Below are 24,698 nucleotides of genomic sequence, written 5' to 3'. Positions count from 1 at the left end.
GTAATTTAAGTCATTCTAACTATTTTTCGTTTTGAATGGATTGTTGTCACTTTTATCACATTTTAAATGAATTGTTTCTTTTATTTTTGTGTATGGTTAATAACCGAATAACCGAACCAAACCAAACCGAAACCGATAATCACCAAACCGATAAATGTATATTATATTTGGTTTGGTTTGATTTTGATAATTTTAAAACCAATTAAGTTGATTTGGTTTTAATTTTGACCAATAACCGATCCAAACCAACTCGTAAACACTCCTACTTCACACCATGCAACTCGTTAATAAAAATGATTCTCTTTTAATTAAGTAGACTCTCTGCCAAATAAATTCAGATTAATCGGACCAGAAAATCATAAATATTAGTACTTCATAAAGTTGAAAGAAAAAAAAAATATTTTTTCTAATAATAACCTACCCAAAATCATGGTTTAGGAAAATCTCCACTTTGGACTTTTTGGCTGGGTGGATATGGTCAGCCACGAGTATACCTCAATGACTATGCCCCCCTTCCCCACAATATTTAATTTTTGTTGATAATAATGTTTGAAAATCCCCTTTTATTAGCTTATAAAATGTTTTTATCAAGCCAAGAAAGCTGACCATGCCTCACAGACACAATCATTGCTAGACATTACTCTTTAGAGGTCAGATATTATACCTTTAAACTTCACCATATTGATTACTATACTACTTCTTTCTTTTTCAAACTCCTTTCTGCTAATTTAAATTAACTAAGAAGATATCATGACCTATAACCCTAGATTGTCCATTTAATATTTGACCTACATGTGTGATGTGTGTAATATCATATTATAAACCAAATTCAATTTTCACCCCACCAAACAATGCTCTATCTTGTAAACTCGCTACAAGTCATCAAGTGGTATAGTCCTAATATTTATTCTCGCAAAAATATTTAGTGACAATTCATGAGTAAATGTTAGTTTATTCTGTTAAAGTTTTTACTAGCATTTATATTAAGAGTATTGATTAATATTCAGACGTCATATATATTGTCGTATTTTTTTTTAGTGATAATTGAGTAAATGTAATTGTATTAAGAATGGCTAAAACCTCCGGCATCAGTTATAAGTGTTAGTTATAAATATCTATATTTATCATATTGTTATAATATAATATAATGATAATTATGTTATTAATACTAAATAATTATGGTAAATTTTTTATTTGTTGTAATGAGTTAGGTTAAATAACCACCATTCTTTATGATGATTCTGTTCACTTCTTTTCATGTAAATGTTTTGAGTGGGTTGCTCTTTTAAACTATCATTCAGCTTTACTAATATTCCCAAGCATTGATGCTTTGATGTAAATATATTCTTGCAATTTTAGAATATTGCAATCTTTTAGGAATCTTTTATCCAATTCAAAGCATGTTATATTCTTCATTGCTTCTGCTTTTCGTTTTATCTTTTTTTTTTCGAATGTAGAAAATATTATTGTTGAAAGAAACCAAAATAAGAAATATCTAAAGCATCACAATATACACAAAATTCCAATTCTTAAGTGGGTGAAATTTAAACTAATTTGCGTTAAGCACGTTACTATAATTATAATTGGACAAAATCCTTTAGGCTTGCGAAATGAAAATATATTTGCTTGTCCATCCAAAAGTAGAAGAGAGAGGTATTGAAGAGACTCATAAACTAGGCACAGGGGAGGCTCAACATAATTTGTGGCCTAAAGCGAAATTTTTATTAGAGGCCTAAAATCTATATAAATTTATCTATATCTATTTATTTTTCTAATTTTCTAGATGTAAATTACTACTTAATATCTTTTATATAAATGATATTTCAAACTACTTTTTTTATTATTAGTTTTAAGTAAGATTTTATCAATTCAACATTGAAAACATTCTTTTATTGAGACAATTATTATATGAATTATTAACACAATTTTATAAGTAATAAGTTGATAAACTTTAAAGATAAGAGTTAGAATCATAGAATTTGATTCAAAAAAGTTGATAACTTGGTATACCTACTTTAATATGAAAATTAACAAATAAATTTTAAAAAATAATTTGTAATGCACTTTGTTAAACACTTTTTCGACTATTGATTCATATTTTTGAGAGTGTATTACTCTAACTATCAAAGATTTGAAGAAATAGAGTGCAAAAAGAGTTACAAAGGATAAATAATGTGAGTGTTAACGAAGAAAATGTAAGAATCCAAAACAATGTTTCCTTAATTTCTTCTATTTGAATGGGGTTAAGATACATAATTTTTTATTTATAAAAATTTGAGGCCCCCAATTTAGCCAATGCCTAAAATTTTATAGGCAAGAGCCGGCCCTGACTAGGCATTAGTTTTATCTTAGAAATATTGACAGCATTAAAATTATTTTTCTACTTGACTAACTCAACTTAAATAAACTTCTGATATGCCACATGGCATATCAAGTGGTCTCAAACTCTTTGTAGGAGCTCTTAATAAAAATGTGATAGAAGTGTTGAAAACACTTTAAGGGTATATTTCACTATGTGACAAGATCAAGAGTGTATTTGAGTTCAGTTAGTCAAGTAGGGGGAGGAGAGCATTTAAAGTTGTCAATAGTTCGGGGACAAAACTAATAATTCACGTCAAGTTTAGAGGTGTTTTCAATACTTCTCTCAAATAAGAATATACCCGCTCATCTTAATAGTTACTTTATTTATTTCATTTTTTTATTAGCCTGTTTTGAAAAAAGTAACATATATTTATATATTTAAAAATAATTTAATTTTAAAATATTTATTTATTTTTAATATCTAAGATCATAAAATTACTTAAAAAATACTATATCGAATCAAATTATGTTAGATAAAATAAAATAAAAAACAAAAAAGAGATAATTCAATGGTCAGACTTCTTGTTTCTATTTTGTCATGATTACAAGATTTTTAATCCCGCAATTCCCTCATGGCATTGTTGTTCAATTGAAAACAATCACGATAAGTCGATAATTATAGTCATACTAAGATTTTTGCCCATGATGTACTAAATTATACATGGGCCCATAATTATTGTTATTAGTTTAGTATATTTGTGTTGCATGTGAATATTACGTCAATTTTTTAAAAATATATTTGAAAATAAATAAATAATGTGAAATTAAAAAAAAAAGATATTAAATAGATATAACTTTATTTAAATAAAAAATATCAATCTTACTGTATAAATTATTCATTAGTCAATGATACTATAAGAAACCTTAATGATACCACAACAAAATACATATATACTCTTATAATATCATTGACTAATGAGTAATTTCTTAACAAGAAACCTTAATGATACCAGTAAAGTATATATATACTGATTTAGTATCAATTCAACGAAATTATCAGCCTTAATGATACCAATACAGTGTGTATATATATATATATACTAATTTAGTATCAGTTAAGCGAAATTAGTAAGGAGGTATATAGTTAATTGTTTAGTAGGGTATGAATGTAAAGGGTATATGTTTGTAATTATTTTGCTTTTGTGGGGTATTTGATTATTTTCCCCTATTTTTTACTAAAGAAAATAACATATTTAGTAAAATTCACCTTTTATCCGGATACTCTTATTAAATTCTTAAAAGTTTTGATAGTAGTATCTTAGAAGCGCATTCTCAACATTAGCATATAAAAATACGAAAGGTACTTCTATCGCCTGCGTAAAGTTAGTTTTAGTTTCCAAAATTTCATGGCAATTCTTCAAATGGGATAAGATATGATAAAAAGGTCAAGAGTATCCTTTAAACTACTACAATTTATTTATTTTTACTTCTTCTTTTTAAGTCAAGGAAATACAGCAAAGTAATGACTAAGCTAAGATTTTTCTTTTAAAAAATAAATAAATAATTTAAACTACATTTATAAAAGTGGATTTAAATTCTATAAAATGGTCCTTCTTTAATCATTATTCTCAAGATAATGCTAAGGACTTAATTTGAGGCTTAAAAATTAAAATGTACCTTCGGTTCTTGTTGTTGGGTAATTATGGGTAACGGGTAAAATAATGGAAAAATTATAGATATATATTGTTGGGACAGTTAATATACACTATTAATATACATATTATGTGTAGATAGCATATATATATATGATCAAATTATGGAAGACCTATAATCATCTCTTAAAACAACGTTGGTCAAACCAACACCTCTAGTTGGACTGCTGGGGTGCCACATTTGGGACCTATGGTATATAATTTTGTCCTCCTGGGCCAAAATTGTTTGTGGATCCACTAAGGACCCATCAATCAACAATGTAATATTCTTAGGAAAATTATCTAAATATACAACTTATTTTACTATATGCTTTAAGATTTTCTACATTTGAAATAATTACAAAAATTCTTACTCTTCTATTTTCGGATACATTACTTTACGGGATGTATCGGTCTAATACATCACTTTACGCTATGTATCGGGATGTACGCATTGTATCGGGACATTGAGTGATGTATCCGAAACCGAGACGCGATGTATCGGGACATTGAGTGAAGTATCTGAAACTGAGATGCGATGTATCGGGACGTTTTGGGATGTATCCGGATTCCAGCAAATTTAAGAGATTTTTGTAATTTGAAAAAATAGTTGGGATATAATGTAATTAGTACTTAAGACCATGAGATTTGTGTAAAAAAAATTATATTCTTTCTGTTTTCATTTATTTATTTTGTTTTGACTTTGTATGGAGTTTAAAAAGTAAAAATATAATAATTTATAGCCTTTAAACTAAAGATATGAAGAATATATCAAAATAATGTTTAATTTTGTGATCTTAAAAGATTGTCATTGAAAGAATTATATTTTTTTCTTCAAAATTTTGATTAAAAATAAAAGTATAGCATGTGTTGACCTAACAATACCTAATTTCATCATTCATGTATCCTATATATTTTACAATAATTAGTTAGTTAATCTTACTGTTTGTTGTATACCTATCTAAAAAGCTAATTAGCTCTCTATAAGGATAAGTGGAATAAATTCTTGTTCTTTTTCTTCTTCTTTTTACTAAATTTATACCTTTCTTACCACTTATAATATAAATCAAAATATGACCAACATATAAGCTTTAGGTCAAATACCCTCTCAATAATTTATTTTCCTTTCAAAATTCTATTATTTGTTTTAATCATTTCGGGTTGAAAATAATAGCTTATTGTACAATTTTAAATTTTATAAGTAAAATTTTAGGATATGTATTACTCTATTATATAGAAGGGAATCCACAACTTAGGGCAAGTAAGTCAATTGATCGATTTGTCATTTTGTATGAATTTCCTCTTAGTGTTTTCTTCATTTTAATTTATTTGTTTTACTTTTATTTTTAGTATGTTATGAATTTAAAAATTACGAAAAAAGTGGTATTACAAAGATTTCCTCAATTTATATTTAGTGTTTTCTTCGTTTTAATTTATTTACTTTACTTTTCTTTTCGGTATATTATGTATTTGAAAATTACCAGAAAAAAATGGTACTACAATCTAAATAATTTACAATTTAAATATTTTTTAAAATTATTAAAAATTTGATCGACTCTCAAAATTTCAATTGTGCCACATAAACTAGCACAAAGAAAATAACATATATTATTGATTAATTATATAAAATGTCTTATAAATTATAATAATTAATAATTTAAAATATTTTTAATATATACAAAATTTGATTGACTCTCCTAAGTTAATCTGTGCCACATAAATTAAGAAAACTGAAGTAACTAGAAGAGAATGTGAAATGCCTTGGGTCAATCTGTGAATGGATCGATTTGTCCTTTTGCTTTAATTGCATCTATTTATATTTAATTAGTACTCTGTTCATTTCAATTTATTTATTTTACTTTCCTCTTTAGTATGTTATGTATTTAAAAATTATGAAAAAAATAGTATTATAAATTACAATAATTAACAATTTAAAATATTTTTTATTTTTTTTATTAACTCTTAAAATTTCATTTGTATCACATAAATTGAGACAAATAAAGTAACATATAATATTTGCAAATTATGTAAAATGTACTATAAATTACAATAATTAACAACATATAAAAAATTACTCTCATAAATGTATGTGTGCCACATATTGAGACAGATAAAGTAACATATATTGGGTTCATACTTGCACAGACTCTTATATCTAGTATATATAAAATTTGAAATTTATAAAGGGGATACCTTACAGAAATTCTACTAGTTTAGAAACTAATTACTTAGATTCACGTTTGTTTAGGTCAAACATATAAGCTTTAGGTCAAATACCCTCTCAATCATTTTTTTTCCTTCCAAAATTCTAATATTGGTTTGTCATTTCGGGTTGAAAATAATAGCTATTATTGTACAATTTTAAATTTTATAAGAAAATTTTTAGGATATTACACTATTATATAGAAGGGAATCCGCAACGTAGGGTAAATTAGTTGATTGACCGATTTGTCATTCTGTTTGAATTTCCTCTATTTATATTTAGTGTTTTCTTCATTTTAATTTATATATTTTACTTTTATTTTTAGTATGTTATGAATTTATAAATTATGAAAAAAGTGGCACTACAGAGATCTCCTCAATTTATATTTAGTGTTTTCTGCGTTTTAATTTATTTATTTTACTTTTCTTTTCAGGGTGTTGTGTATTTGAAAATTACCAACAAAAAAAAGTACTATAATCTCAATAATTTACAACTTCAAATATTTTTTAGAAATGTTAAAAATTTGATTGACTCTCAAAATTTCAATTGTGTCACATAAACTAGGACAAAGAAAATAATATATATTATTGATAAATTATATAAAAAGTCTTATAAATTGCAATAATTAAGAAATTAAAATATTTAAAAAATATACAAAAATTTAATTGACTCTCCTAAGTTTATATGTGCTACATAAATTGAGACAATGAGATTCCAAGACGCTTCACCGGGAAGAAAGATTTCCCAAAATGCGATTTTCAACCTCTTTTCATAGAATCGTTGAAGTAACTGGAAGAGAATGTGAACTGCTTAGGGTCAATCGGTGAATTGATTAATTTGTCCTTCAATTTCAGTTTCATCTATATATATTTAATTAGTACTATGTCCATTTCAAATTTATTTATTTTACTTTCCTCTTTAGTATATTATGTATTTTAAAATAATAATAATAATAATAATAAAATATTATGTATTTAAAAATTATGAAAAAATAGTACTATAAATCACAATAATTAACAACTTAAAATATTTTATTTGATTGTTTATTTTTTTAAAAAAATTGTTAAGTTGACTCTCAAAATTTCATTTGTATCACATAAATTGAGACAAATATATTATTTGCAAATTACGTAAAAAGTACTATAGATTACAATAATTAACAATATATAAAAAAGTTACTCTCATAAATGTATAAGTGCCACATAAATTGAGACAAATAAAATAACATATATTGGGTCTATATATATATATATAAAATTTGAAATTTACCTGTGAAATTTACAAAGGGGCAACTTACAGAAATCCTACTAGTTTAGGAGCTAATTACTTAGATTCACGTTAGTTTGCAATATTACGAATCTTGCCTGATTTTGGACTTTGGACACATGTATTTGGTGTGTCTAAATACGTCTAGATACATGTATCTTGAATACATGAGATCAAAATTAGGTGTTATTTGTTCTAGATAGATTGTATCCACGTGAATTCACATGTATCTGACTCTCTTACTCGCCTCTCTCCCATTTCGCTCTCACTCTCCTCTTTCCCTATATCAGATATACCATATACATTTATCTAGTGAGATTCTCATGTATCTGGGGATCTCACTCACCTCTCTTCTTCTCTCGTTCGACTCTCTCCTTCTCTCGCTTACCTCTCTTCCTATTTTTAATGTATCTGGTAGCAAAAACACGTGTATCTAGGTGTATTAAACTTGAAATTTAATATGAAATGATTAATTAGTGAAACAATATGTAATTATTTTAAACTATAGAGAGAATTAGTAAATATGATAGGAATGTTTGTCTAATTAGATTATTTTTCCTTTAAAGTTCCTTCATATAGTAATTATTTTCATCAATTACATATGTTGAATAAAGACTATTTGCTAATTTAACCCAACTTAAACCCCACATTGGTCTTGTAATTATGGGGTACTGGCCCTCTCTTGCTCAAAAAACCTAATTGATGTCCCCTCTTCAGAAAGCAATTCGGACTTTAACAGCCTTTCGATCAACTTTTAGGGAAATTTTTCCCTACTTTTATAACTTTCGTATTGTTTATATATTACCTGTTTAATTAAGGTATTTAATATGAAATCTTGCAGTATTAGAATATTAATTGAGTATCATAACAATTAGCGCCATGGTGTTAATCATTATGAAGCCATGCAGTCATGAAGATTTTTGAGCTGTTTTCTTTAATGAAATGATTTCTTAATTCAAAATAATTAGGTTACATAATTTTTGAGAAATTAAAGCTAATGTTTTTCAAAAAGATGTTTAGTTTAAAAGATTGAGGTGTTTGACCTAATTTATAGAAACAAAATAAGTGATTTTGTACAGTACTAGAAGTTGGCATAAGCTAAAAAATTACTTTTTTTCGTGGAACCACTTTTTTGAAAATTCAATCAAGCAATAAAATGCTATTTTAATAATGATAAAAGTACATTTGAAATTGATTAAATAAATAAAAACGGCTATTTTTCAAAGTGATAAAAATAAGCGGATTTTAAAAGTTAGATCAACCAGACTATAATAGAAAATTGTATAAGTAAGGTCTAAAATAAATATTTAAAATAGAGAAGTAGTATATACTGTATTTATACAAAGATAAATAAATTAATGATATAAGCATTTATCATTTCTAATCATCAAATGTAGACAGCAAAAAAATATTATCTCATTCCTAAATTTGTGCAGTTGATGATCAGACATAATCATATCTGACAATAATTGTTGTAGTTTAAGGAATGCCTATGTTATTTCTGGCCTATTTCTGGTTTTCTTTAAACAATTAGGAGTGTGTATCCTCTAATTTTTTTTCATCCGATATCTTTATTAAAGTTTGACTATTTAATTTTGTATCGCGTAGGACTTCATTTGTGGAGAAGTGCTTCCTATCAAGGACCTTTACATATCAGGACTTGAATTCGAGACCTTTAATTAAGGAAAGAGAACCTCTCTTTGCCGCACCACATCTGATCCCTCTATCTTATTTAGTGAAAAGGGGTGCGAGGAACTTCGGGAGTATCAAAATATTATTATTTGACCTTCTGACATAATTAATAACTTATTTCGATACTAATTACTATTTATGATATAACTTAATTATCTTAGAATTGATAATCAAATAAGGTATAAAAAATGTTAATAACTTATTTTGATACTAATTATTAATTTTGATATAACTTAATTATCTTAAAATTAATAATTAAATAAGAAATAAAACAATCCTATCTAATCTATTTACGCATGTCCAACATACCAAACTCCCCTTAATGATATCAAAAACTGGCATCAATGTTATAACAAGATAACACCCTCCGTCCTTCGTTACTTTTTCACTTTTGAATTGACACATCTATTAAGAAATAATGATTAATATAGTGAGTTTACTATTTTACCCCTATTAATTATGAAGTGAATGAATTAAAAACTTAAGATTTTCAAGAAGTTTTACTTCTTTCAAAGTAATTAATTGAGGGTATAATAGGTAAAAAAAAAGTCCTTTCTTGATTTATAGAAATTGTCAAGTAATTATGAACAACTAAAAAAGAAAAAGTGGACAAGTAATTAGGGACAGAGGAAGTAATCTCTATGGAAGGATCAAATCACTACAACAAAAATAATCTTGAGTAACAATTAATTAATATAATAGTTTTAATTATCATTAAATATGTATATTTAGCTAGTGGCAATAACATTCTTTGTAAATATCCCTAAAATTTATAGTAATATTAAATCTAATGACAATTCATTTATATCGATAAAAAATATAGCTCTTTATCAATTGCTAGTAAAAATCATTTTTAGTAAGTTTATTGTTTCGAGTTGAACTACATAAAGTTTAAGATTATCATATTTTCTTATTAAAGTATTTAGAAAAAATTGAATAAAAAAATTTGAAGTGAAAGGTAGAACTATTTACCTTCCCAAAGATTTATGTTATAAAATGGAACAAAAGAATATTACTCCCTCTCTCAATTGATGTGACTTACTTTCCTTTTTAGTCAATCCCAAAAAGAATAATATATTTTTATATTAAGTAACAATTTAACTATAAAATATTTATTTTACCCTTAATGAAAAATTTTACAGCCACACAAATTTCTATCATTCAGTTTGGACACAAATTTTAAAAGTTTTTCTTTCTTTCTTAAACTCCGTGCCGAGTTAAACTAGCTCACATAAAATGGGACGGATGAAGTATTTTTTATTAAATAAAAGAAAGTTTTAACAGTAACTATCCCTTTCTTGTCCTTTGCGACCTTCTTTTTCATATAGTTAAAATAAAAATGTGATTTAGTTTTACGTGAAAGAAGATTGTTGCACTAATTTCTAAATTGACTACTCCCTAGTTCATTTTTATTTGGTCATAATGAATTATATATTTTTTAAAATAATAAAAAATATATATAATATATATTTTACTGTAATATTCGTATATAGTTTTAATAAACTTGAAAACTAATTTGAAAGATACAATAATAATACTCCATCTGTCCCTAATTACTTGTCCACTTTTCCTTTTTATAGTTGTCCCTAATTACTTGTCCATTTTGACAAATCAAGAAAGGACAATTTTTTTTTACCTATTATACCCTCAATTAAATGACTAATTACTTTGAAAAATACAAAACTTTTCACCCACTTCATAATTAATAGGGGTAAAATAGTAAACTCACTATGTCATTAATTGATTTTTTAATAGATGTGTCAATTCAAAAGTGGACAAGTAATTAGGGACAGAGGGAGTATAATGTTAGATAAAACAAAAAGTTACCTCACATAGCGCCATCAGAAGCGAATGTAAATTATGGTTCAGTATAACTCAATAATTTATATTTAAAATTTTATATTAATATTAAAAATTTATTTTGATATCTATAAATAATTTCATCAAAAACTTAATAAGTAAATTAAATTATGATTTATAATTCATAAATTAAAATTTTTGGCCCAATCTCTAGTGCACGTTGTAATGATAAAGACATATACTAGTTGTTATTATATGTAAATTGGGGTGTTCCAAAGATTTAAGATTTCAATTTCCTCTCCATTCATATGTATTTATTTAATTTCTTAAATAATACTTGTTGGAAAGTGGCTTCTCCCTCTTTCTTATAGGCCTCGTCTCTCTTACACGAGCTAATTAATCCTCCGGGATAATCTTTTACAATACTTTTTTCAAATAAACCTATAGGAACTTCAATCCAAAAAATAAAAATAAAAATGCACAACAAAAGCTTTTTTAAAAAAAGGGGAAAAAATTCTGCTAGTGATTCAAACACGCGAGCACTAGTTCATTCAAGGCGTCTAAAACACATTCAAGATGTCTGAAACCGTTGGGCTATAAGAGCTTATTGTGTCAAGAGTGTTCAAAATATGTTATTTAATCACTTCGTGTATCATTTTTCTTGTATATACGATATTTTTTTTGAACGAAGAATGTCCAATTCATGCACGTCGCTCCGCCCCTGATCATGGGTGTCACATACACTCTCGACCTATGAGGTTCAGTTTCGTCGTTAAGCCTTGACCCATCATTATATAAGAAAGTGTAAGTCTCTGATATTATATTTGTCACGATTTAAACCTATAATCCTTTTGGCCCAATAGACATATTACAAATTTGTCTATCGGGCTACACCATTATCGAGTCCAAAAAGATGCATATCATGTAAATTTTTATTATGCCTTATAAAACTTATCACATTTCTCCCTTATTACGATATGAAATTGAACTAAGATATCATATGTACCCTCTCTTCAAGAAGTTCTCAACCCAAAAGGAAGTGGTCAGTCCTTCTATTAGACTTGTACTTGTCGGTTCATCCTCTGTTATAATGGTTATTTTCTAATTCTATTTTGATCTACAAGTAATGCTCAATAAAAAATTATCCATACCTAACGTTTATATCAAACAAATTAATGTAAGATACTAATTTATATATATATATCGATTATTTAACAATAATTATGTGATGTGTATGTATTCTCATATTAAATTTAACTAACAAGGTTAAATTATCTAATTTATTTAAATATCGAGGGTAGATAAGTTCTTAACAGTACCCTTTTATTAATTAATGAAATCCAATAAAGACTAATACTTCATTTTATTTTATATGATTGTTGTTTGATCAAGTATGAAAATTAACAACAAAATTTGGAAAAAAATCTTGCACATACCAAAGTTATTCTTAGAACTTATAATTTTAAACAAGTTATAATATTACTATGATATAAGATAATTTATTAAGAATAAAATAAAATAAATTGAATTAATAGACAAATGAGGACTAAATTTACTTGTTTTTTATCGAGGTGTCCCATACACACAGAAGGAAAAGAACGGAGCCCGAAAGGGCCGCGCATGCACATGCATATTTAACAGGCGCGCGTGCCTTCTTAATTTTGATTCCTCCGTCTTAAAATATTTATCGTGTTTCTGTTATACGATTTTAAGAAATATGAGTATCAATTACAAGAGATAGCTACTTTTATTTTTATTTACGACTTAAGATATAATTTTCAAATTATTACTAAAAAAATCAGATAAATAAGTAAAAAGAGTTAATTTTATCGTAAACTTCTCAAATGATCAGTATATTTTGAGACATATATTTTTATTAAGGACGACAAGTATTTTGAGACGAATGAATAAATACTCAATTCATCTCTCTAGCTCTTAATTTATTTATTTTTTATTTCTCATATAGTATTAGGTATCGGTATTGGAGTTCGACAATTCGGATTTGGGTCGTACATGGCCCATTTGAGAGAAAACGTTCCCTATCAAGAATTTTCTTATACTCATGACTCGAATCTGAAATCTCTGATTAAGGCAAACACAGTCTTGCAAAACATTCTTTAACTTTTAAAATTTATATAATATTGTTTGGATTTTGATTAATTATTTTTTAAAATTTTGGACACAAAATTCTTTATTTTCAAAAATATTATTTTACATTTAAAAATAACGTAAAGATAATATAAATTAAAAAAAATTAAAATATCTAAAAATTATATGAAAGTTGCGATAAAAATAATCGGTTTATTTTTTTAAATCTGAAGGGTGACTTCCGACTTATAAGTTATAAACAATTTATTTTCTCCAGAAAACGACAACTTCTAAAAAGACAAGTTAGCAACCCAAACAGAAATATATATATATATATATATATATATTTACTTAATACTTAATACCGTGCAAATGAAGCAAAAATATTTTTTGCTTTAGTCTTATATATAAAATTGATAAATCCTCTTAATATAAGAAAATATTATAAGTAGTAAAGTAGCAAAGTGGGTTCAAAATTTACTTTGTCACATATTCAAATTTAGTTGTGACGTTCTATTTTTTTTTTTTAAATTCTCTTATATTATTTTTGAACGGATTATTACGCTTAAGTGATCTGATTATATCTATAAATAAATTATCCATCTATAAAAAAATTAAAACTCATTCTGAATATAATAATAATAATAATTTGGAATGAAGGTAAAAAATAAAATAGCAACAAGCTGACAGAAAGAACATCTAGGGAAGTGAGAAAGAGAAACACCTAAAGCAAAGAACTTTGAAACCCTCAGAATGAAGTGTAATTCTAATTCCTATCTGTCTTCAAACACCAAGCAAAGAATAATAGAAACCACAAACCCCACACCCCTTATCCGACTTCCTCCGTCTCAAAATAAATGTCATTTTAATAAAAGTATTTATTTCAAAATAAGTCCTGCCACTTTTCAAATTCAACAATATGAAACCATTACTTTTGTTTCTATTTATGTTACACCTTTTTGAATTATTGAATTAATATAAAATTTTCTTTGATCATATTTTATATCTTCTAAATATTTTGAATTAAAAATTATTGTGACTTATAATATTTTTACTTAATTTTTTAAAATATTCATATTTATTTGTAAAATTTTCAAAAAAAATTTAAGAGGACATTCGTAAAATTATTTTTTTATTTATGATTTTTCATACAAAATGAAAAGTGATAAGTAATATGAACGAGTATAAAATTTGACATAGAAAAGCTAAAGTTTCAGTCTTTGTATTGGAGACTGGAAACACTCCTCCCATTACCCCACCCCCCATCCCTCAAACCCCACACCAAACTCCATCCTCCAAGAAGCTCATATTTCAGTCTGCCCTCTCTCTACTCAATTAATTCCCTCTTCATTTTTTATTTTTTTTTAAATAATAATTTTTTTTACAAAAGTACTAGTACTACATGTCTTGATCACAACTAAATAGAGTAGTATTTATTTGTCCACAACCCACATGGAGTTAAATTGAAACTCTAAAAAAACAGGTGCACAACCCATTATTCTTGTACATTTTATATTAGCTCATGCCTAGGAGTTGCTGTTAGTCAGACAAAGAGAAGAAGAAGAGAATTATAATTCCATTATAGTATATAGTTTTTTTTTAAAAAAATTTTCTAGAGTTTTGAGAATTCTTGGTATTAGTGAAAAATAGTCATGAACATGTTGTACTAGGCCTTTTGAGATTTTCTTGAATTGTAGCTCAATTGTGTGTGGTGGTAATTATGGATAATTGGTATTTTGTTCATCATTACACAACAAGACAATGCCAATGTTATTGTACAACAACAACAACACAAGAAGAAGATCAAGAATTACAAGAAGAAGAAGAAACAAGAACTTACAATTCCACAAAAATTCATGTTATGGCTTCTAGATATTCCAAGAATATTTCACCAATCATTTACATTTTTGTTTTCTTCCTCTTCTCTGTTTGTCCTGTTTTGTCATCACTAGAACAATTCAACCAAACTTTTAACCCAAGTGATGACATGAAAATCATTAAATCACATCTCATGAAAATCAATAAACCTGCAATCAAGACAATTAAGGTAATTCCCAATTCCATTTTTTTATCTCATCATTTATTGTTTTTTCTTCTTGTATTAATAATAACTCTCTGAATTTTTGTGATGTAGAGTCCTGATGGAGATCTTATAGATTGTGTATTATCACATCAACAACCTGCTTTCGATCATCCTCAGTTAAAAGGCCAAAAACCATTGGTAAACCAATCATCTCTTTTTATTTACTGACTCGACTAATCAAGATTTGCATTGAGTCAAGTCCATAGAGGGTTGAATTTTTCTTGTAGCTCATCTTTTCCATAAAGGGAAACACTTTTTACTTAGAGTTTCTCTATTCTGAAGGCTCGAACTTGAGACTCTTGATTAAGGGTGAAGGAATCTCATTCGTTTCGATATTTTTTAGATTTGTACCGTAGATTTCAAAATGTTTTTTTTATCATAGGAGCTAGCTGAGAGGCCAAGATCATCAGGACACAACATAAATTCAATGGAATTTGAAAATTTTCAACTTTGGAGCATGTCTGGTGAAACATGTCCAGAAGGAACAATTCCAGTTAGAAGAACAAAAGAACAAGACATTCTAAGAGCTAGTTCTATTCGAAGATTTGGTAGAAAAATTAAAAGACCAGTTCGTAGAGACACTACTAGTAATGGCCATGAGGTTTGTTTTTTCCTAATTAAACTTACGTTGTTCAGACTCTTCAAAAATATATTTTAATGCGTGTCGGATCCTCTGAAAGTATAGTGCAGTTTTGAAGGATCTGGCAAGGATGTGATAATATTTTTAAGGAGTCTTGAACAATATTAGAATTAAACATTTTTTGACTTTATTTCAAAATGGATTTATTTTCATATCAAACTATTGTATTTTCAGAATAAAATTTCAAGAACTTTAAGTGATTTTTTTATGAGTTGTTACTTTTAACATTTTTTTGTTATGAAATGCTTTGTCAAGTTACTATTTTTGGTTCATGCCGACTTTCATGTTTTTTTTTTCTTTTTTCCATATTTAGTTTCATTAATTTCATTTCCGTTCATCTTTTTCTATATGCAAATAATAGTCACATAAACTTTTTCATCAAAAATCAAGAATTGCATTTTTAAGATACCCCATTTATTTCTCCTCACAAAATAAAATACTAATTTATTTAAATTATTTTTCCTCTTAATTAATTTTATAAAGCAATTAATAAGCCTTAATTTTTAAAATATTTTTTACCCCCTCTAACATTTTTTTTTTATTTTGGAAAAAACAGCATGCAGTAGGATATGTAACTGGAGATCAATATTATGGTGCAAAAGCAAGTATAAATGTATGGGCACCTAAAGTTACCAATCAATATGAGTTTAGTTTATCACAAATGTGGGTTATTTCTGGTTCATTTGGTGATGATCTTAATACAATTGAAGCTGGTTGGCAGGTATGTTCTTATTTATTTCTTGACTTTATATTATGTGTGTGCTCCGCGCACGATAAATAAATACTTTTTCATATCAAGTCTGATATGATAACTCGAATCAAAATATGAATAACCTTGTCTTTAGAAAGTGTAGTCACTACCTAACAATATAGTTAGTCTGCGTTGGTGAATGAAAGACCCTAGAAAGAAGCGATACATCCTATGGCATAGGTGTTACCGTCTCTTATTAATTATTATGATAAATCAGTGCATGAAGATGTCGATCATATATTATATTTGGATACTTTGATGGAAAACGCGGTTTCTTGAATTTAAATGTGACATGTACTGAAATAGAGGATAGTACTTAATAGAGTGAACCATTTTCTTTAGTGTCATTTAAAGCATGCCATTAAATCTTCAGCTACCTTTCAATATCAACAAATCTTTTTCTGTATTATCAGCATTTACAATATATAGTTTTCTAAATTATTTCATTTAATTATAACAGGTAAGCCCAGAGTTATATGGTGACAATTATCCAAGGTTCTTCACCTATTGGACTGTAAGTATTTTTAATTCATTGACATCATCTATTAATTCAAGTAAAACTATAACCAACTAAGGTTGGGGTGGAGTGTTAACTGTTAAGTATTTCTTCATATCCTTAATCAGTGATCTCGGGTTCGAGCCCATTGGGTACAGAGTCGCCTCTGTTAGGGAGTGTTTTAAGTGGGACTTCCTGGTGTGAATTCTGATTTAATCAGGCAAATCATAAAAAAATAAAAATTAAAGTAAAACTATTGAATTATTTATTAATTTTTGTTTAAATGATTTATTTTTTCAGAGTGATGCATACCAAGCCACAGGATGCTATAATTTATTGTGTTCAGGATTTGTTCAGACAAATAATAGAATAGCAATTGGGGCAGCAATTTCTCCAACATCCTCTTATAATGGTGGTCAATATGATATTAGCATCATGATTTGGAAGGTAATTACATTTCTCTATACAACAGAAAGAAATAAATTGGGGCTTTACTTGCACTTTAATTCGTACGATTTTTTCAAAAGGCCAAATTTTATATTTTATATATGTAGGTTTTTTTTTAAAAAAAATTTGATGTGGAAATTAGTTCACGGGTCTAAAAAATCTCCCTTTGAACTAGCACCGACCCAATAGACAATGGGTAAAAAGACCTTATAGCCACACCCCTACGCCGTCACTCTGTCATCTTTACTCGTCTAACTGAATCATTGACTCTTATACAACTAGTTGTTGCGGACCAAAATAGTTTCAAGATACTCTTACATGGTGTGATATTGTCCGCTTGGATAAAGGCGCACGATTTTTCCAAAAGGCTTCAAGAATTCTACACCTTATATATGAATATATGAATAGTTTCTTTTCCTTTTCAACTTCCAATGTGAGGAATTAATTCGCGCACCCAACATAAACATCATTTCTAAATATCTCCTTTATTTCTTCCAAAAACACATTTTCATTAATTTCTTAGCAATTCTTTTCCCCAATGAAATGTGTTTTAAATTAAAATTAAGCAACTAAGGAGGTTCATTTTAAAGGGGTACTAATCTTTAACTAAAATCGATGTTATTGTCTTCTCTCTTTTTCTTTTTCTTTTCTTCTTGCCTTTTCTTTTAATCTTCTCTTCATACTTTTATCTTTTAGTTTTATTCATACTAGAAAATGCAAAATGACTATTAATCATTTAATATATGTGATTCATCAAATAAATTTTGCTTTATTAATCAAAAATAAAAGAACTATAATGGTTAAAATAAAAGAATGAAAAAGGAAAAAAGAAAAAGTATTTGACATGAATTTACATCATGCTTGCATGTGTATGTATTAATTTTTACCTAAGGTGGAATCTTAAAGTTTCATTCATCGTATTTTTTTTTTCAGTGGAAACAATCATTTTGTTTGTGCTTTTAATTTTTTCCCCCACTTTGTAAGATTCTCTTAGACTCTTCTTTACCAAGCAAAAGCCTTCTCTGACCCATCCACTTGTTATTATTTTTCACTTTATAATTAGCTCTCTAAATCTCAAATTGTATTTTTAGTTAACCTTGCTTTAATTATCAAATTAATTTGTGGCATTAATTCCAATTAAAAAACTTTCTTATTTCTCTTTTTACTAAAACACGATCAATTAGGCCTCTTTATATGTACGCAAAATACCTAATAAGTTTGGCATACATTCTACTTTTCTCAGCTCCTTCTTCAGACTCTATTTGTGAGATTATATTGAATATATTGTTGTTTCTCACCCTTGAACCATGAACTCTTTATATGTTTGTTAGTAGATTGTAATGAAATAGGCTAAGACGTTTGGTCTTGTTTCATTATGATTTTTTTTTTTTAAAATAGTTTTTTTTCTTCAAAATGACAGATATTTGAATAGTTGTGTTTGACCATAAATGCAAATTAGAGTTGTTTTTGAACTTTTTATAATTAATTTGGAGTGGAAAACATGAAAACACATTATTGTTGTTTTTTGAATTCTTGAAAACTCTGAAATTCAGTTTCAATTTGAATTTCAAAATTTTATGATCAAATGTGTTTTTCAAAGTTCAACTCCAAAAAAAATGTAAATTTTGATACTATGAGGGTCATTAATCATGCGTAGTACATACCCATAATTAGCTATTTTACTGAGACTATGATAGGTGTTACAAGCTGCTTTTTACGTACAGGTTAAGAAAAATAGCTGAAAGCGCACTCACACATTTACAATTATTTGTTGTATGCAGGATCCAAAACATGGACATTGGTGGTTAGAATTTGGATCAGGAGTATTAGTAGGATATTGGCCATCATTTTTGTTCACACATCTTAGAGGTTCAGCAAGTATGATACAATTTGGAGGTGAAATAGTGAATAGTAGAGGAAATGGATTTCATACATCAACACAAATGGGAAGTGGACATTTTGCTGGTGAAGGTTTTGGAAAAGCATCTTATTTTAGAAATTTACAAGTGGTTGATTGGGATAATAGTTTAATACCATTATCTAATCTCAAAGTATTAGCTGATCATCCTAATTGTTATGATATTCAAGGTGGGATTAATCGTGTTTGGGGTAATTATTTTTATTATGGTGGACCTGGTAGAAATCAACGTTGTTCTTAAAATTAAGAGGGTGGGGGTGGGGGGGAGGGTACATGTTTTTTTTTTATTATTATTCTTTACATTTGTATTGTTAAGTCAAATTAACAAGTGGTTCATCAAAATTAGTTGTTATACCACGTTTAAGTAGGGGAGTTGTGTAAATTGGCAAAGGAAATAGTGAAAAATTTATATATAATATGCTTTTTTGATGTGTTAGTTTATATATGTTCTATTTATTTTGTCGTATCAAATGAAGAGTGTTATTTTCCAATTCAATACGTCTACCACCAAATGATGCGGTGTAATAGATGAAATTGTTTTTTTTTTTATAACTAAAGGTCTCAGGTTTGAATCTTGGATATGAATTTTTTTTTATAGGAAGCGATACCACATGAATGGGACCCCTACTCAGTGTGGATCTGAATTAGTTGGGCTCGAATGCAGATATAGTACATCGGATGGAAAACTAAAAAAATATATTTTATGTAGATTATGAATTTTTAAATCTTTATTTAAAAAAAATATATAAAATAAAATCTTATCTATGTCAAATTCAGTTCTGATAGTAGGTTAATTGACTTTATCCATCCATAAAAGAAAAGTGATAAATATATAACCCCTTTTTTTTTTTTTCTTTTTTTTTTTTCCTCTGGGACCCAAAACCCAAGTAGGGGAGTTGTGTAAATTGGCAAAGGAAATAGTGAAAAATTTATATATAATATGCTTTTTTGATGTGTTAGTTTATATATGTTCTATTTATTTTGTCGTATCAAATGAAGAGTGTTATTTTCCAATTCAATACGTCTACCACCAAATGATGCGGTGTAATAGATGAAATTGTTTTTTTTTTTATAACTAAAGGTCTCAGGTTTGAATCTTGGATATGAATTTTTTTTTATAGGAAGCGATACCACATGAATGGGACCCCTACTCAGTGTGGATCTGAATTAGTTGGGCTCGAATGCAGATATAGTACATCGGATGGAAAACTAAAAAAATATATTTTATGTAGATTATGAATTTTTAAATCTTTATTTAAAAAAAATATATAAAATAAAATCTTATCTATGTCAAATTCAGTTCTGATAGTAGGTTAATTGACTTTATCCATCCATAAAAGAAAAGTGATAAATATATAACCCCTTTTTTTTTTTTGCTTTTGTTTTATGCCTCTGGTACCTAAAACCATCCAATTAATGAAGATATGGACAGCGTTGACACTTTGACACACAAGAGGTTGTTTGATTGATCATTAGAGTTACATAACGTTATTAATATATGGATTAGTTACGAATAGTTTAATTTTTTATTTATATATGATTCTAAAATGATAATTAAACACCACACTTGATCATATGTTTGAATTGTAATTTTGAAATTATAATTTTTAGATTAATTTTTTTCTTTTGAGAAGTGGAATAAAATGACATTAAGTTTGATGGGATAATAAGGTGGGGATATCCCGTATTATGTTTAGAATTAAATTGATATTTTATTTGGTTGAAGATATAAATTTATTCCAAACTTAATTCTCACCTTATTCCATGAACCAATAAAACCCTAAGACTACACTAATAATGATAAGATACCCTCTGTTTGAATTTATTTATTTATTTGATTTTGATTTGATACGGAGTTTAAGAAAAATAAGAAAGTCTTTTGAATTTTATGATCTTAAACGAAAGATATGTAAAATGTATCAAAATATCTTTTAATTTTGTGATTTAAATATGTCATTATGAAAAGTTAAAATTTAAAAATTGCCAAAAGAAAGATGTTTTTTAAAGCAAACTAAAAAAAAGAAGTAAAACAAATAAATTTACACTGAGAAATAGTATAGCATATATATGAGCAATATCAATACTATAAAATCATTACATAAGAAGTAGTAATAATTTACTTTCTTTTTGGTGCGGTAACCATCATCTATAATTTAGCACACCAGTAATCAAGTAGTAGTAAATTATTAGAGTATATAATCAATAGTTTACATGAAATTGAAAGTTAGAAATTCTAAGAGCCAAGACATTATTTTAATAGGAGATTGTGTTTCCCATCATCATTTAACCTTTAAGAAATGGAAAGAGAAGAGGATGGCAAAAAAACAAACTTAAATTGGACTACACTTCGGTATTCACAAAGGTTGTCAAGATCATTACATTTCTTTGCTTGATGTACAAGCAAATGTGTATGCAAAACTTAATGAATTGAATAGATGAGTAAGAGTAAAGGAAGTCTGTCTTATTATAGGTCACTTTAAAATACAGAAAAGGATTAAAAATGCTCTTTAACGTACTAAAAATAATTTAAATTTGCCTTTTCTTCTCATATTAAATTTAAATTAGGAGAAACTATATTATTACACGAATATTCTTATCATATTTACTAATTCTTATTATAGTTTGAAATAATTACATTTTATATTACTATTTAATAATTTCATACTAGATTTCAAGTCAGATACACCTGGATACATGTTTTATACACCTAGATACATATTCTTTTGCTACCAGATACACTGAAATAGAAAGGGGGGAGGGGGGGAGGGCGAGCGAGAATTGTCTATGTATCCCAAATACATGCAAATCACACTAGATACACACTAGATATATGTATTTGTGTGTATCTTGTGTGATTCGAGAGTGGTGAGCGACATGGAGGGGAGGCAAGTGAGATTTGTCTATGTATCCTAGATATATGGAAATTCACTTGGATATAGTGTATGTAGAGCAAATTACAACTAATTTTGAGCTCATGTATCCCTAAATACATGTATCTGGACGCACCAAAATCTGGTAAAATTTATAATATTACAAACTATTGTATATCTAAGTCATTAACTCCTAAACATATGAAATTTCGTAAGTTACCCTTTAAATTATCCTTAATGTTAATTTCGGATTAACAATGTATCTTCTTCCAACTAGTGAATCTCAATTGTCCTTATCATTAATTTTAGGGTTTAAAATATCTCCTTTTAATGGTAATTTCTCTAATTCTTATTAAATGGTATTTTTACTGTTTTTATTTTGGTCCAGAATAAATGGAGTTTCAAATAATCAAGAAGATATTAATTTTTTTTCAAAAAAAATTACCCTTTGTTTAGATATGTTAATTTTTATGTAACCAAGAAGTGATATTAAATAAGTGTTACTCTCTCCGTTTCCTTCAAGTCATAATAAGGTTTTACACCATCTTTAAAAACAAATTAATTAGTCATCTATATAGGTACATATTAAAATAGATACAATAGTTTCTTTTTACCAATCAAATATCATAAAATAAATAAGAAAATTACTTATTTTTTAAATAAATATTTTCTATTGTAAAATAAATAAGAAAATTACTTATTTTTTAAATAAGTATTTTCTATGAAATATTTTTCCTGAAAAACATATCCCAGCTTCACACCAAACATACCAAATCTTATGCAGTGCGACTTCGAATTAATTGAAGCCTAAAAAGTAATACTAATATCGAACACCTGAAAAAATAAAAAAATAATGAAAAGTCTCACGATATCTAATTAGTTTGATTTTCAAAAAGAAAGATAAATTATTTATTTTAAATTAGGTTTGAGGTTTTATTTTTGTACTCTTAGGTAGGTGCGCAGTATTGTTGACTTGTAAATTTGATTATTATTATTTTTCTTGAATTGTAACAATAATAAAACCATTGATAAATGTCATTGAAGGCTAGCTGTTATGCTGCTTCTTAATGAATCCACCGACTTTCAATGATAGTGATGACTATATGAACAATGATCTCAACTCATATACTCCCTTCGTTTCGTATTAATTGTTCACTTTGTTCTTTACACATTTATTAAGAAATTATAAATAAAAATGATATTTTTACTAATTTATTTTTTAAAATTTTCTAATATACTTTGTATTTATGTGTCTTATATATCAATATTAAAATTAATAATAAAAGAATTATTTTGAAACGTAAAAGTATTTATACTTTCAAAAAGGATTAATTTTTTTAAAAAAAAATAGAATCAAGTGTATAAATTAACAAGTAATTTGAGACAAATTCTCTTAAAATGCGGACAAGTAATATAAGATGGAGGGAGTATATGTGGAAGGTCATGTGAGGAAGAATTCAATATTTGTAATCAAAAGTTGGAAAAGTTGTATGTGAAAGATAGAAGAACACTATAATAAAATTAATTTTTAGCGGTAATAAATATACATATTAATAATGAGTGTTAAAGTCTTTATCGGCATTAGTTAATTGTCATTAAATCTAGTCGTTATATGTTATAAGGACATTCACAAAGAGTGCTAATTATCGCTAAAAATAGCAACAATTAAATTATATCCATTAATTAATTGCCGGTAAGGGGTGAGGGTGAGGGTGAGGATTGGGGTGTTGTTGGTACAATCCATCCGTTTCACATAATTTGGCTCTTATTGGCATTACATATACATTCTTATAAAAATTATAACCAAAGATGTATTTTATTAAATTAATCTTTTTGATAATACTTTGAAACTTTAATTTTATAACTATTAATTTATATAATTATTTAATATTACATATGAACATTAAAAAAATATTATAGAATTCTCTTAATTTCATAAATAAAATAATTATTTTTTATATCGGGTCAAGTAATATAAAACAAAGGAAGTATATAAGTATATATCATTTCACGAGGATACGAAGTTCGGATTGACATCAATTTGTCATTTGTGATGGTCCAGGACCATTAATTGCATTGGTGAAGGTTGATTGATCATTTGATATAACCTATGGAAGTTATATCAAAATACATTTTTCATTTGAGGGTGACTTCTCATACATCTTTGCACGTATATACATAATACACTAATGATAATAATTTCAAGGAAAAGGCACTAGTATTTCCTAGACTATGACTGAAATCGTAGAGACGTATCTTAACTAAACTATTAAATTCATTTTTTTTGTAATTTTGTACACCATTCTAGCTTACGTGGCATCTAAATATCTCTCACGCGCCTCAATTGCGTGGAATCACGAAGTGTGCCCACTTAAGACAAAAGGTGTACAAAATTACAAAAAAAAAAAAGAATTCAGAGAAGTAATAGGACCTTAGTTTAGTTAAGGTGTGT

At 27.0% G+C, this 24,698-nt stretch overlaps 1 protein-coding gene across 1 annotated transcript; it reads left to right on the top strand.

Annotated features, from left to right (window-relative positions):
* Positions 1-14,279: 14,279 nt before the first annotated feature.
* Positions 14,280-19,657, top strand: LOC102587417 (uncharacterized). The gene is made up of 7 exons (XM_006357556.2): positions 14,280-15,088; positions 15,176-15,262; positions 15,507-15,725; positions 16,321-16,485; positions 16,976-17,029; positions 17,312-17,458; positions 19,240-19,657. The coding sequence occupies exons 1-7, from the start codon at positions 14,762-14,764 to the stop codon at positions 19,615-19,617; spliced, it is 1,377 nt and encodes a 458-aa protein (XP_006357618.2). The 5' UTR covers positions 14,280-14,761; the 3' UTR covers positions 19,618-19,657.
* Positions 19,658-24,698: the final 5,041 nt, after the last annotated feature.

Source organism: Solanum tuberosum, unplaced genomic scaffold (assembly GCF_000226075.1).
Source record: "Solanum tuberosum cultivar DM 1-3 516 R44 unplaced genomic scaffold, SolTub_3.0 scf00248, whole genome shotgun sequence".
Lineage (NCBI taxonomy): Eukaryota > Viridiplantae > Streptophyta > Magnoliopsida > Solanales > Solanaceae > Solanum > Solanum tuberosum.
This window is presented reverse-complemented; position numbering and strand designations above follow the sequence as displayed.